Raw genomic sequence first — 13636 nt, forward strand, 5'->3', positions numbered from 1 at the left:
GTTAAAAGTAAAACCAGGGAAAGTGAAAGAGGCCGACTTCTAAGATAACTTCACAAACTGCATAGTGATCTTCTAGAAATCAACCCTCAGATAACCAGGACTGTGGGAACTTTTACTGAATATACTTTTAAATGTAAAGGGAGAGGACTTCCGGTTCCAGCGCCATGCAGTGAAGCAGCGGAGCAGACCCCACCGCTCCAGAAGAGAACCCGACATAGCTGCGGATTGCGCTGTAGCCCGGGCACAAGCGTCGCAAGGTAGGCGGGGCCTGTCAGAGGCTGAGGCGTGCCAACTAAGTGGCGCTAACCGCTTACTACACAGCCAGACGCAACGGTGAGTAGTGACAGACAGCATGCAGGGTGCTGCACCCACTGCGGCCACCGCTCCTGTGACCGGCAGCACCAGGGCTGCGGCCTCAGAACCCGCTCCTCATCGCTCACTTACCTGCCTGAGGTGCTGGGAGGGAGGCTGTGGTGGGGAGAGATGTGCCTGCCTTCCTCTCCTTGTGGTTGCAGCAGCCATCTTGGGACACACGTGCAGCCAGAGACAGGCAGCAGTGAAAGGGTGCCTGAGGGAAGAAGCTGAGCCACTAAGTCAAAGCAGTGCAGGAATTCTTGTACCCACACTGCTGGGTGAATTACAGCACATACAGCCACATTATAGATCTCCTGTAAGGGCAAAAAAAAGTAAAAATAAGATCAATAAGGTTTTACTAATTATTAAAAAAAAAGATAATAAAAGTTAAAGAAAAACCCTTTGGCCATATTTATAATAAAAGAATCTAAATAATAGAAGTCCGATCTATCAATGTAATGCATTATTTACCCCGCACGATGAACGTTGTCAAAAAAAATAAAAAAAGAACGCCAGACATGCCCTTCTTTTTAGTCCCCTTGTCTCCAAGAAAAAATGCAATAAAAAGTGATCAAAAACTCATATGTATTCCAAAATGGAACCAACGCCAACTACAGGACGTCCTGCAAAAAAATCTATTTGCACAACCATGTAGACAGAAAAATAAAAAAAAGCTATTGTGCGCCGAAGATGGCGGCAGAGAATAATAAAAAAAAAAAAAAAAATATCTGAAAGAAAATACAAGTAGTACAGCAAAAAAAACTGTACAAGTTTGGTATCGCAGTAATCGTACTGATGCATAGAATAGTTATCGTGTCATTTTTGTTGCCTTTTGTGCGCCATAGAAACAAGACGCACCGAAAGATGGCGGGATTTTCTTTCTTTCCCATTTTACTCCAGTTTGTTTTTTTCAGTACATTATATGGTATATTAAAGGGGTTGTCCCGCAGAAGCAAGTGCAGTTATGCACTTCTGTATGGCCATATTAATGCACTTTGTAATATACATCGTGCATTAAATATTGGCCATACAGAAGTTATACACTTACCCCCTCCCGGTGTTGGCGTCCCTGTCTCCATGGCGACGACCAAACTTCTCCTCTGGTCACCGGAACAGTCGCGCTTGCGCATAGCCGAATCCTCTTCTGGATGGTCCGGGCTCACGAGCTGCGTCCTGGCTCCTCCCTTGGCCGGCCTCTTCTCCGCGTCATCGCGTAGCTCCGCCCCCGTCACGTGGTGCCGATCAGCCAATGGGGTGGCTGGAATCGGCAGTGGAGCGCAGACTGCAGAAGAACATCCACGGTGCACCATGGGAGAAGACCAGCGGCAGCCATCTTGGACAGAAGATTTTTTAAAGTTGCTGAACAGGGATTCAGGTAAGGGAATTTTTATTTTTTTTTAATAACACATGGCATTGTTATTCCTTTACAGGTACTGGGGGACTGGGCAAAAAAAAAAATGTCTGTTTAGGCGCGGGACAACCCCTTTAAGTGCTATCATTTGAAAAATACAACTTGTCCCAATAAAAACAAGCCCTCATACCGCGACGTCGATGGACAAATAAAGGAGTTACGATTTTTTTAAAAGAGGTGAAAAAACTAAAATGGAAAAAAACAAAAGGGCCGCGTCATTAAGGGGTTAAGGCTGAAGTCCCATTTGGTACAGAATCTGAAAGTTCATATTTAACAACCAACTATAGGAGCAGTGGATTTCCCAGGCGGCCATCCACTTAGAACTCCTTCCCACGAGCGTATTATTCGTGCAGGTTTTACGCGTGGGACACACCGTGAATAGAACCTGCCGGTTTCACTGGTTCGTTCACAGGAGCAGAATTTTTCACGCAATGTGAGTTTGTGGGGGAAAAAACCCCACAAATTGTTCTATGTTGGACGTGTATAAATACGCATGAAGTATACAGGAGCCCCGTGTATTCGCTGCGGAATGAGGCACGGCATCCATGTGATTTTTGGCTACATTGTGTATTTTCGCAAATAGAAAAAGTGCCAATAGACGGTAAAACACAAGGCAACAGAGTATTGCGACCCGTGAATATGGTATTCATGGACCAAACTACACGTACGCCCGTCTGAATGTACCCCTACATGGATACAAGCGATGCAAAATAATTACCTATAGACCCAACTTGTATCCTCTACTTCTCTGCGCTCACTGCATGCCAGACGCAATCAGTGCCCTGTTACCAAGAGAAGAAAGTTAGCACTCCCTCCAGGATAGTGGGCAGGCAGTACATCGGGCAATGCTGCGACATGTGCTTTGCACTACAGTAGGGGGTCCAAGCCGGCCTCACATGGGGACAAGTACCCCCCGGCAGCCAACTAGTAGTTGGAAAGTTGTGTCCGCACGCCCCCCTACCTGCTGATGTAGCTGTCGCCGTTCCTGTCGCTGGTCTGGAAGTGCCGCCTCCTCGTCGGTGCTGGAGGTGTTGCTGCTCAGTTCCACAGCAGCTGCCAAAGCGCAGGGTGTCCTGAAACTGCTCACTGCTGGATGTGAGGAGCCCGGAGCCAGTGGCGAACACATCCACTGGGTCCCTGCCCAGCACTGCTTTCTTCCAGTGGCTGCTCCCTTCTCTATCCTTCCACACCCTCCTCAGTACTGTTGTCTCCTGCTGAGGTGATTGTGTGGTGGAGGGTACTGGAGGGCAGCCTGTGCACATCTTTCATAGGACTGGATGGCTGAGAGGGCAGGAGCACAGCTGAGCTGTCACCTCCCACACTGGGTGAAGGCACCCAGGGCAGCCCGCACCTGCTGCACCCCCTTACCTACGCTACTGTGCCAGGGCTAGAACCAGATCAAACCTGCAGCAAAAACAAATGTGGTTTTCACCACATCTCAACTGCCCGGTATGAATACAGCCTAAAAAATGTGTCATCCCTGTCTCTTAGAAGCAGTCTAAAAACTTTTAGAAAGTTTTTTTTTTTTCTTTTTTTTTTATATTTGCTTCTTTTTAAATCACATTTTTGATCTCTTCAATTTGGGTAATATTGAAATCCTAAAGATGAAGAGCATTGTACTTTGTGTCCTCAGTTTGTCTGTCATTAGGCTACATTCTGTTTGAACATCTATAAAGATTAATTGGAACAATTCCAAAATAATGAATAAATCAGGAAGGAGACAGATGTTTTGCACAACTCTTAGAGAAGATGAATAATGGTGAAAGTTCAGCTACACCCTGATTATAAATAGTTAAACCCGCCCTCTGGTCTCTGCGCGTACTTAGAGGAAGAGAGAAACGAAACTACAATTCTCTGTCAGCCATGGCGTCTGCTGCTGTGAGAGACGAGCTGCTCTGCTCCATCTGTCTGAGCACTTATACCGATCCTGTAATGCTGAGATGTGGACACAACTTCTGCCGGGTCTGTATTCATCGTGTGCTGGATACACAGGACGAGGCTGGAGTTTATTCCTGTCCTGAATGCAGAGAGGAGTCTCAGGAGCGGCCGGCACTGATGAGATGCTTAGCTCTGTGTAACATCATGGAGAGCTTCCTGATTACTCCTCCGACACAGACGGAAGCCGAGATCTTCTGCACTTACTGTGTGGACTCTCCTGTACCGGCCGCTAAATCCTGTCTGCACTGTGAAGCTTCTCTGTGCGAGAAACACCTGAAAGTTCACAGCAAGTCAGCAGAACACGTCTTATGTGAGCCCAGAGCCAACCTGGAGAACAGGAAATGTTCTGTCCATAAGAAGATCCTGGAATACTACTGCACTGAGGACGCCGCTTGTATCTGTGTGACCTGCAGTCTGGCTGGAGAACATCAGGGTCATCGGGTGGAGATGCTGGATGAGGCCTCTGAGAAGAAGAAGAAGAGACTGAGAAATGTTCTCCAGAAACTGATCACAAGGAGGGAGGGGACTGAGGAAAAAGTCCGGAGTCTGGAGGAGCGCAGGAGGAAAGCTCAAGAAAAAGCATCTGGAGAAGCGGAGAGAGTCACTGCCCTGTGTAGAGACATCAGGAGACAACTGGACGATCTGGAGAAGAGGGTCCTGAGAGAGATCTCCAGGCAGGAGAAGGAAGAGTCACTCTCACTCTCTGCTCTGATAAAGAAGCTGGAAATACAGAAGGATGAACTGTCCAGGAAGATGAGACACATGGAGGAGCTGTGTAACATGACTGATCCACTGACTGTCTTACAGGAACCAGACACTGGGGACTTGTGTGATCCTGAGGAGGAGGGAGGTGATGGGAGCACAGGGGGACATGATAAACCGCTCCATGATGTAGATGGTCCGGATGTGGCTGTGATCTCAGACACATTACACACATTATGTGACATAGTAACAGATATAAGGTGGGGGATCTATGTGGGGGATCCTGCAGACATATTACTGGATGTAAACACAGCTGCTAATAATGTCCATATATCAGATGACCTGAAAACTGCAACCTGGACACAACGGAACCAGAACCGTCCAGAAACAGTAGAGAGATTCCAGTATAATCAGGTGATGAGCAGGAGGGGATTCTCCTCAGGACGACATTACTGGGATGTGGAGGGCAGTGGATCACTGGGGTGGTGGATGGTGGGGATGTGTTACCCCAGTATAGGCAGGAGGGGGCAGTCATACATTGGAGATAATAACAAGTCCTGGAGTTTGAGGAGGTATAATAATCAGTACTCAGTGATACATGACAGTAAAGAGATCCGGTTACCTCACATTATATCCAGTAATAGATTCAGGATCTGTCTGGATTATGGGGCCGGGCGGCTGTCCTTTTATGAGCTGTGTGACCCCATCAGACACTTACACACCTTCACTGCCGCCTTCACCGAGCCGCTTCATGCTGCATTACGTGTATATGACAGTGCTATAATGATATCCAGGGAAAGAACCAACTGGAAGAAACCATCATGAGCTCAAAAATCACTTATTACACACCAAGATAGAACATGCCGTGATTTTTTTTTACATGAGTACTGTGCACTCGAAAAACCGCAGGTGTGAGCGGCCCTATAGAAATCAACGGGCTATTGGCTTCACATATTGCATGAAAATGTGCGCGACACACAATGACAATACGGCCCTGTGAGCCCGGCCTATGTCTGACTCTCTCCATGTTACACTTGATGATATTGTTTTCTGTCCTCCACTGATAACTGGGATTGCGGTGGAATATCCAGTTTTTTGCCCTTTCCCTCCTATTCTGTACCTATCTCACAGTGATTCTACCTTACCTCCTATATGTCCCTCCTATTCTGTACCTATGACACAGTGATTCTACCTTACCTCCTATATGTCCCTCCTATTCTCTACCTATCTCACAGTGATTCTACCTTACCTCCTATATGTCCCTCCTATTCTGTACCTATGACACAGTGATTCTACCTTACCTCCTATATGTCCCTCCTATTCTCTACCTATCTCACAGTGGTTCTACCTTACCTCCTTTATGTCCCTCCTATTCTGTACCTATCTCACAGTGATTCTACCTTACCTCCTATATGTCCCTGCTATTCTGTACCTATGTCACAGTGATTCTACCTTACCTCCTATATGTCCCTCCTATTCTGTACCTATGTCACAGTGATTCTACCTTACCTCCTATATGTCCCTCCTATTCTGTACCTATGACACAGTGATTCTACCTTACCTCCTATATGTCCCTCCTATTCTCTACCTATCTCACAGTGATTCTACCTTACCTCCTGTATGTCCCTCCTATTCTGTACCTATGTCACAGTGATTCTACCTTACCTCCTATATGTCCCTCCTATTCTGTACCTATCTCACAGTGATTCTACCTTACCTCCTATATGTCCCTCCTATTCTGTACCTATGACACAGTGATTCTACCTTACCTCCTATATGTCCCTCCTATTCTCTACCTATCTCACAGTGATTCTACCTTACCTCCTATATGTCCCTCCTATTCTGTACCTATGACACAGTGATTCTACCTTACCTCCTATATGTCCCTCCTATTCTCTACCTATCTCACAGTGGTTCTACCTTACCTCCTTTATGTCCCTCCTATTCTGTACCTATCTCACAGTGATTCTACCTTACCTCCTATATGTCCCTGCTATTCTGTACCTATGTCACAGTGATTCTACCTTACCTCCTATATGTCCCTCCTATTCTGTACCTATGTCACAGTGATTCTACCTTACCTCCTATATGTCCCTCCTATTCTGTACCTATGACACAGTGATTCTACCTTACCTCCTATATGTCCCTCCTATTCTCTACCTATCTCACAGTGATTCTACCTTACCTCCTGTATGTCCCTCCTATTCTGTACCTATGTCACAGTGATTCTACCTTACCTCCTATATGTCCCTCCTATTCTGTACCTATGACACAGTGATTCTACCTTACCTTCTGTATGTCCCTCCTATTCTGTACCTATGTCACAGTGATTCTACCTTACCTCCTATATGTCCCTCCTATTCTGTACCTATGTCACAGTGATTCTACCTTACCTCCTATATGTCCCTCCTATTCTCTACCTATGTCACAGTGATTCTACTTTACCTCCTATTTGTCTCTCTAGTGGAGGAGACAGACCAATAAATCTATATTAATAATTTTTGAAATGGAAATCCAGGTTCCCCTCACTTCACCCCCGAGGAAATAGCTGTAACAGAGGAAATAGAGATATTAATTGCCCCTAACTCATCAGCTTTAACCCAATGTATGAACACTTGGGATCATCGAGATGCCTTGAAGCTATCGTCACCATACGGCACTCTGAGTCTAGCTTATTTTTTCATTATGTCCTATTAGCATTTTGAATGCCCCGGAGTGTGTCCCTTCAACATGCTATTTTGTTTTTAGAGCCATGGAATAGACGCTGTCCGCTGTCTGGTATTTTTAGGTTTTATGAATTTTCCGGGGATCTGGTGCCCTTTAAGGTTCTTTTTTTCCCTGTACCTCCTATTCTTCCCTTCTGTCTTCTATATCCCCCCCCCCCCCATCATCCCCACTCCTGCTAGATATTCTCTTGATTAGTGCTTAGCTTTTGTAGGCTTGTTCCTTCACACACATACTTCTGACAAGGCACAGACATGGTTCGATTAATTTGCACTTAAAAGAATATTACAACAAATATAAACATAGATGTGAAGGTTTTATGGTCCCTGAATTAGTGTTAGGGGATCATTAGGTCAGCAGTGTTATCTGTGTTCTAGATATCACATACTTCCCATGAATCTTTTTGAATAATTTAACCCTCTGCTGAAAGTGTCAAAAGTTGTTATAAATTTGTACTCCCAAATTCTTCTGTGACTTTGTGATTTGAAATTGCCTTTCAATATAATAACTTTCATATGTTCCATGTTGTGTCTATGACTAGAAAAGTGCTCGGCCACAGGGAATTCTGTCTCTGTTTAATCGTGTGGTGATCTCATCCTGGCTTTAAGTTTCTGCCTGGTTTCTACAACATACACTCCCCCAACAGGATATTTACTGCACCGGATCAGGTAGACAACATCAGACGTGGAACATGTGAATGTCCCTGGGATCTTATAGTCCTGCTGTGTGTTGGGGATTTGTATCCTGTCTGTGGTCCGTACATGTGGGCAGGTCTTACAGCTCCTTACATTACAGGGATAAGTTCCTTTTTGTGTGTCGGAGGACAATGCACTCCTGATTATAAAGTTCCTCAAATTTGGAGGTTGCCTGTAGCACAGAAGGGGAGGGTCTGGGAATATGGTTGTCAGACGGCCATCCTTGTGTAGAGTATGATGGAGTTTCTTTGCTGTCTTCCTTAGTTCCTCTAGCTGTGAATTGTAAGTCACTACTAAAGGCACACGTCCATTTTTATTCTTTCTCCTTGTATTGGAGTAGTTGATTCTTGGGTATCCTGGTGGCTCTGGTGATTTGGTCATCAATTGAGGTGGGATGGTAGCCCTGATTTAAAAGCATCTTTTTGATATTGTGTAAATGTTCCTCTCTGTCTGTTGGGTTGGAGCAGATCCGGTTGTATCTGATGGCCTGGCTGTAGATGATGGACTTTTTGATGTATTTAGGATGGAAACTGTCCCATCTGAGGTATGTGGGCCAATCAACTGTTTTTCGGTATAGGGATGTCTGTATTGAGTTGTTTGAAATTTTTATGGTGGTGTCCAAAAAGTTGATTTCTGTATACGAGTAGCTTAAAGGGGTTGTCCCGAGAAAGTAAGTGGGGTTATACACTTCTGTATGGCCATATTAATGCACTTTGTAATATACATCGTGCATTAAATATGAGCCATACAGAAGTTATTCACTTACCTGCTCCGTTGCTGGCGTCCCCGTCTCCATGGTGCCGTCTAATTTCAGCGTCTAATCTCCCGATTAGACGCGCTTGCGCAGAAGGCTCTTCTCCCTTCTCTTGGGTCTCGGCACGAGCGGAGTTATGGCTCCGCCCCCTTCTACGCATCATGGCGTAGCTCCGCCCCATCACATGTGCCAATTCCAGCCAATCAGGAGGCTGGAATCGGCAATGGACCGCACAGAACCCACGGTGCATCGTGGGTGAAGATCCCGGCGGCCATCTTAGTAAGGTAAGTAAGAAGTCGCCGCAGCGCGGGGATTCGGGTAAGTACTAAACTTTTTTTTTTTTAACACATCCCTTGGGTTTGTCTCGCGCCGAATGGGGGGGCTATTGAATAAAAAAAAAAAAAACGTTTTGGCGCGGGACAACCCCTTTAATGTCAGGTTTATGGTGGGGTGGAATGCATTCAATCTCTTGTGCAATTTTATTAGTTCTTGTTCAGTGTTGGTCCAGATGATTATGATGTCATCAATGTAGCAGAAGTAGGCCAATGGTTTGCTGGGGCAGGAGGCCAGAAAGTCACTCCCCAGTTTTGCCATGAAAAGGTTGGCATATTGCGGTGCCAATTTACTGCTCATGGCTGTTTCGGTGAGTTGCAAGAATATCTTTTTGCCAAAAATTTGGGAATACAAATTTCTAACAACTTTTAACACTTTCAACACAAAGTTAAATTCTTCAAAAGGATTCATGCGTGAATGGGAAGTATGAGACATCTAGAACACAGATAACACTGCTGACCTAATGATCTCTTAACACTAATTCAGGGACCATAAAACCTTCACATCTATGTTTGTACTTCTGTTGTAGTATTCCTTTAAGTGCAAATTAATCCAATCATGTCTGTGCCTTCTCATAAGTATATGTGTGTGTGTGTGTGTGTATATATATATATATATGCCTCTTCGGATCCATTTCATTATGTCTTGATGAAGGACCCTGTGAGGTCCGAAAGCTTCATTTACATCATGTATTTTTGCTAGCCATTATAAGGTATTATATCTACAAGATCGCTTGGCTTCTCTTGTTGGGAACAATCACACTTTGCTCTACTTGCTAACACGGTACCAAACCCTTTTTTTTCGCTTTTTCTATAATAACCATAATAAACATTTTGAATTTGAAAAAAAAAATCTGTTTGAAGAATCTCCATGAAGCTTCCTTCACACCGTGTTTTCTTGTGGATTTCATGAGTCTTTTAGAATCTTTTTTTTTCTTAAAAGTTTCCATACTGGAAGCAAAGTATATACTAATCTGCATACAAACAAGTATTGGTTTGTCTATGGCTCAGCCGAGGTAAACTTAAAGGGGTTATCTGGGTTATGTAAAGGCCATCTCAGCTGGTCCCCTCTGGTGTAAGATAACCAAGTCACCTCTTCCCGCTCTTCCCCCGCTAGCAGCTCCAGGTTTCCGCTATGCTGTGTGTTTACATGCCGCAGTCAGCCTGTGAGGTCCAGTAAACCTGCTGCTGCAGCCAATGACAGCACTCAGCGATTATCACTGCACACTGTCATTGGCTGCAGCAGTCTGTTTGGGGGTGGCTCAGGATGACTGCAGTCTGTAAAGATGATGTCAGTAGGGAGACTTGAAGCAGTTGATGGGATAGAGGGTTGGAAGGAGGAGTATGAGTGAGGAGCGGGGAAGAGGTGAGTATAAGCTGATTATTTTACACCTCTGGGGACTTATTGGGATGATCTTTCCATAATTCAAACAGCCCCTTAAGGACACGACCTTTAGTGGCCATGAGGACGCAACAATTTTCTGGGGATTTTCATCTCCACTTTTCAAACTTTTTCATTTTTCCATCGACATGGCCGTATGAGGGCTCGTTTTTTGCGGGGTGACCTGTAGTTTTTATTGGTAATTTTCTGGCCACATGTATTCTATTGTAAAACTTTTATTTATTTTTATTGGAGGACGGAGGAAAAACACCAACTCTGCAATTTGTGTGTTTTTCTACAGCGTTATTCATACAGCATAAGTCACATGATACTTTTTTCTTCAGGTTGATTAGATTACGATGATACCAAAGTTATCTAATTATTTTTTAAGGTTTCTCCGCTTTTGCAATAAAAACCCTTCTTTTGGATTTTTTTTTATTTTGCACTGCTGCAAAGTGCCATAACTTTTTTTTATTTTTTCCTCAAGCTTTGAGTGCTTGTTTTCTGCGTGATGAGCTGTAGCTTTATTAGTAAGGTAATGGAGTGCATGCGGCTTTATTAATCACTTTTTTTGTGTTTTTTTGGGAAGCAAAATGAACAAAATAAGCATTTTAGATCAGTTTTTAATTTTTTTCTACAATTTTCTCATGCAGGATGAATAGTGCGTTCAGTTTATTGCACAGGTCGTTATGGATACAATGATACCAAATGCATTCAAAGTGGGCGAAAAATTGTTTTTTCTTTAAGCTATTGTTTAAAACTTTTTTTTACCTTTTTATTTTTTATTTTTACATTTTTTTATGTCCTTGTAGGGGCAGAAAAGCTATGATTGCTGTGATAGTGAAGTACAGTACCTATGTACTGCAATGCATTATTGCTTACTATAGCAATTATAGACCACGGTAGACCCGGACGCCAGTAGAAGCGTGAAAACTGAAGAGTCGTCTGGGTCTGACCATCGGGATCCCTTTTATTTCACAATTCATTCTCCCATTTCTGTAGTGTAATGTGGAATGGGCCGCTGGTCGCACATGCGCGGCAGCAGTTCCATTACTCTCAATGGTGCAGACGTATAGCCAAGCATTACGCTGCGCTATTTTCATCTGCTCCATTGAAATGAATGGAGAGTCATGGCGCATACACAGCTGCGGCTCCATTATTTCCAATGGGGCAGTCAGAGATGGCAGAGCACAGCGCTCGGCTATTTTTGTCTGTCCCTTTGAAATAAATGGAGCACCACTGTTCCATTCATTTCAATGGGGCAGATGAAAATAGTCGAGCATGATGTTCTGCTATACATCGGCACCAGAGGCGTAACTATAGAGGATGCAGGGGGATGCAGTTGCACCCGGGCCCAGGAGCCTTAGGGGGCCCATAAGACCTCTCTTCTCCATATATGGAGTACTATGAGTAAAGCATTATAGTTGGGGGCCCTGTTACAGTTTTTGCATTGGGGCCCAGGAGCTTCAAGTTACGCCTCTGATCAGCACCATTGAAAAGAATGTAGTCGCTGCCGTGCATGTGTGACCAGTGGCCCATTCCCCACTATACTATAAAAGTGAGTGAATAAGTTGTGGATTGTGAAATAGAGCGGACTTGGGTCCTGCATTCTTGCGATCGGTGGTGATCCTAGCGGTTGGACCTCCACCAATCTATTGGTTTACACCCATCTAGTACATGGTTGAAAACTGAAGAAAATGCACCATCGCTGGAATACCCACTTCAAGGTGGGATTGAATTCTCTCTTCAACGTTGGGCAATACCCACTCTTACTGCAATGAAGATATGAAATAGAATTATTTAAGGAGACCTAGGGAAGTCGTCTGCACCAGTGGTTCTCAACCTTTTTCAGCCCAGCGCCCCCTTTCGGTACTGGGATGGTAGCCAGTGTCCCCGAAGCCTTACTAGTTTAACCCTTTCCAATCCAATTTGTATCCTGGTTTTCCTAGGGGGCTTACTCTTTTTCTGCCATTATACAGCAGCGCTATCTGCTGGCTAAAGCCAGTACTGCATGAGGTGACACGTTGAATAGGCTCCGACAGCAGAGAGGCTGACAATATACAGTAAGAGAACCGCAGAAATGGAAGGGTGAATAAAAATAACTTAGGCGCTCCAAGGAACCATTCGTGTCATTATAAAATGCAGGTTACCCCACTGGATTTATTTAAGGGAATAATAAAACAAATATGCAAAATATGCAAATATGCAACGCGTTTCGTCGCCACCTATGGCGACTTTCTCAAGCATTCTTCAGTTTTTTGGATCCTTCAGACTTCCATCCATTGATTCTACGTGCCGACCAGGACTTGGAGGTGTGGGGTGGAAGGGCTCTCCAGCACACGGGGGGCACCCTCCACCTACAACGGGTAAGTCATTTTTACACTTTTTCATTGTTATATCGCTCTTTGGACGCCAGAGAGAGGAGCGCTGTTCTAATTGCTTTCCAGTAAGAGAACCCTGATGGATGTCTTCCAACATCGGAGCTGTACAGCTTTATATCATAATGTCTTCAGACGTCAGACAGTGGATTGGAAAGGGTTAAACCCAGTCAACGTTTACCTTGCTTACAAAGTTAAAAGTACAAACTAAAATATTGAATGCTTTTTTTTTTGGAAAGTTTGATAGTGTTTAACCCCTTCCCTCCACAGGACGTAAGGGTACCTCATGGCAGCGGGGTACTTCCCGCAACTGGACCTACCCTTACGTCATGTGGATAACACGAGATCATAAGAGATGATCTCTCGCAGTCACTGATAGCCTGCCTCCCGCTGCAACAGCGGGGGTGCATCGGAGATGCAACCTCCACTGTTAACTCCTTCCCTGCCGCGATCTATGTAGATCGCGGCATGGGAAGGATTCACAGAGGGAGCGTGCTCCCTTTGTGACATCATCAGGCTCTCGCGATGTAATTGCAGAGAGCCCAGCTGGTTGCCCTGGTAACAAGATGCCGCCTACAGTCTTGTATTAACACTGCTATAATAAGTGATAAGGCATTGCAGGAGAGAAGTCCTGCAATGCCTTATCATAGTGATCATTGGTGCTATGGTGTAGGTCCCCCACAGGACATAATTGGTGTAAAAAAAAAGATTAAAATAATGTCCAAAAAATAAAAATGTAAAAAAAACCACTTTTTTTGTGCCTTTATTCATATTAGCGGTGTGGCTATCTCTATGGGAATCCTGTTCGTTAAGAAGGGGTTAAAAATCAGGTGATTTTAATGAAAGGTGGTTTTAAGGAAACAGGATGCAATACTAGGATGAGGTGAACAAGGTTCTGAGGCAATCGAAATGCGTTCTCTGTGTCATCCTGATGTACAAGCACAAATGTAAAAATAAAGCAGGAGTA

The 13636-nt window shown here is 44.5% G+C and overlaps 1 protein-coding gene across 1 annotated transcript; it reads left to right on the plus strand.

The window, feature by feature from the left end:
* Positions 1-3542: 3542 nt before the first annotated feature.
* On the plus strand, positions 3543-7455 carry LOC136611032 (E3 ubiquitin/ISG15 ligase TRIM25-like). The gene has a single exon (XM_066590277.1). It carries the CDS (start codon positions 3629-3631, stop codon positions 5228-5230), a length of 1602 nt encoding a protein of 533 aa, XP_066446374.1. The 5' UTR covers positions 3543-3628; the 3' UTR covers positions 5231-7455.
* The last annotated feature ends 6181 nt before the right edge of the window (positions 7456-13636 follow it).

This window comes from Eleutherodactylus coqui, chromosome 2, assembly GCF_035609145.1.
Source record: "Eleutherodactylus coqui strain aEleCoq1 chromosome 2, aEleCoq1.hap1, whole genome shotgun sequence".
Taxonomy (NCBI): domain Eukaryota; kingdom Metazoa; phylum Chordata; class Amphibia; order Anura; family Eleutherodactylidae; genus Eleutherodactylus; species Eleutherodactylus coqui.

Coding starts and splice junctions, on each gene's coding strand:
- LOC136611032 (XM_066590277.1), top strand. CDS start 3,629: ATGGCGTCTGCTGCTGTGAGAGACGAGCTGCTCTGCTCCATCTGTCTG.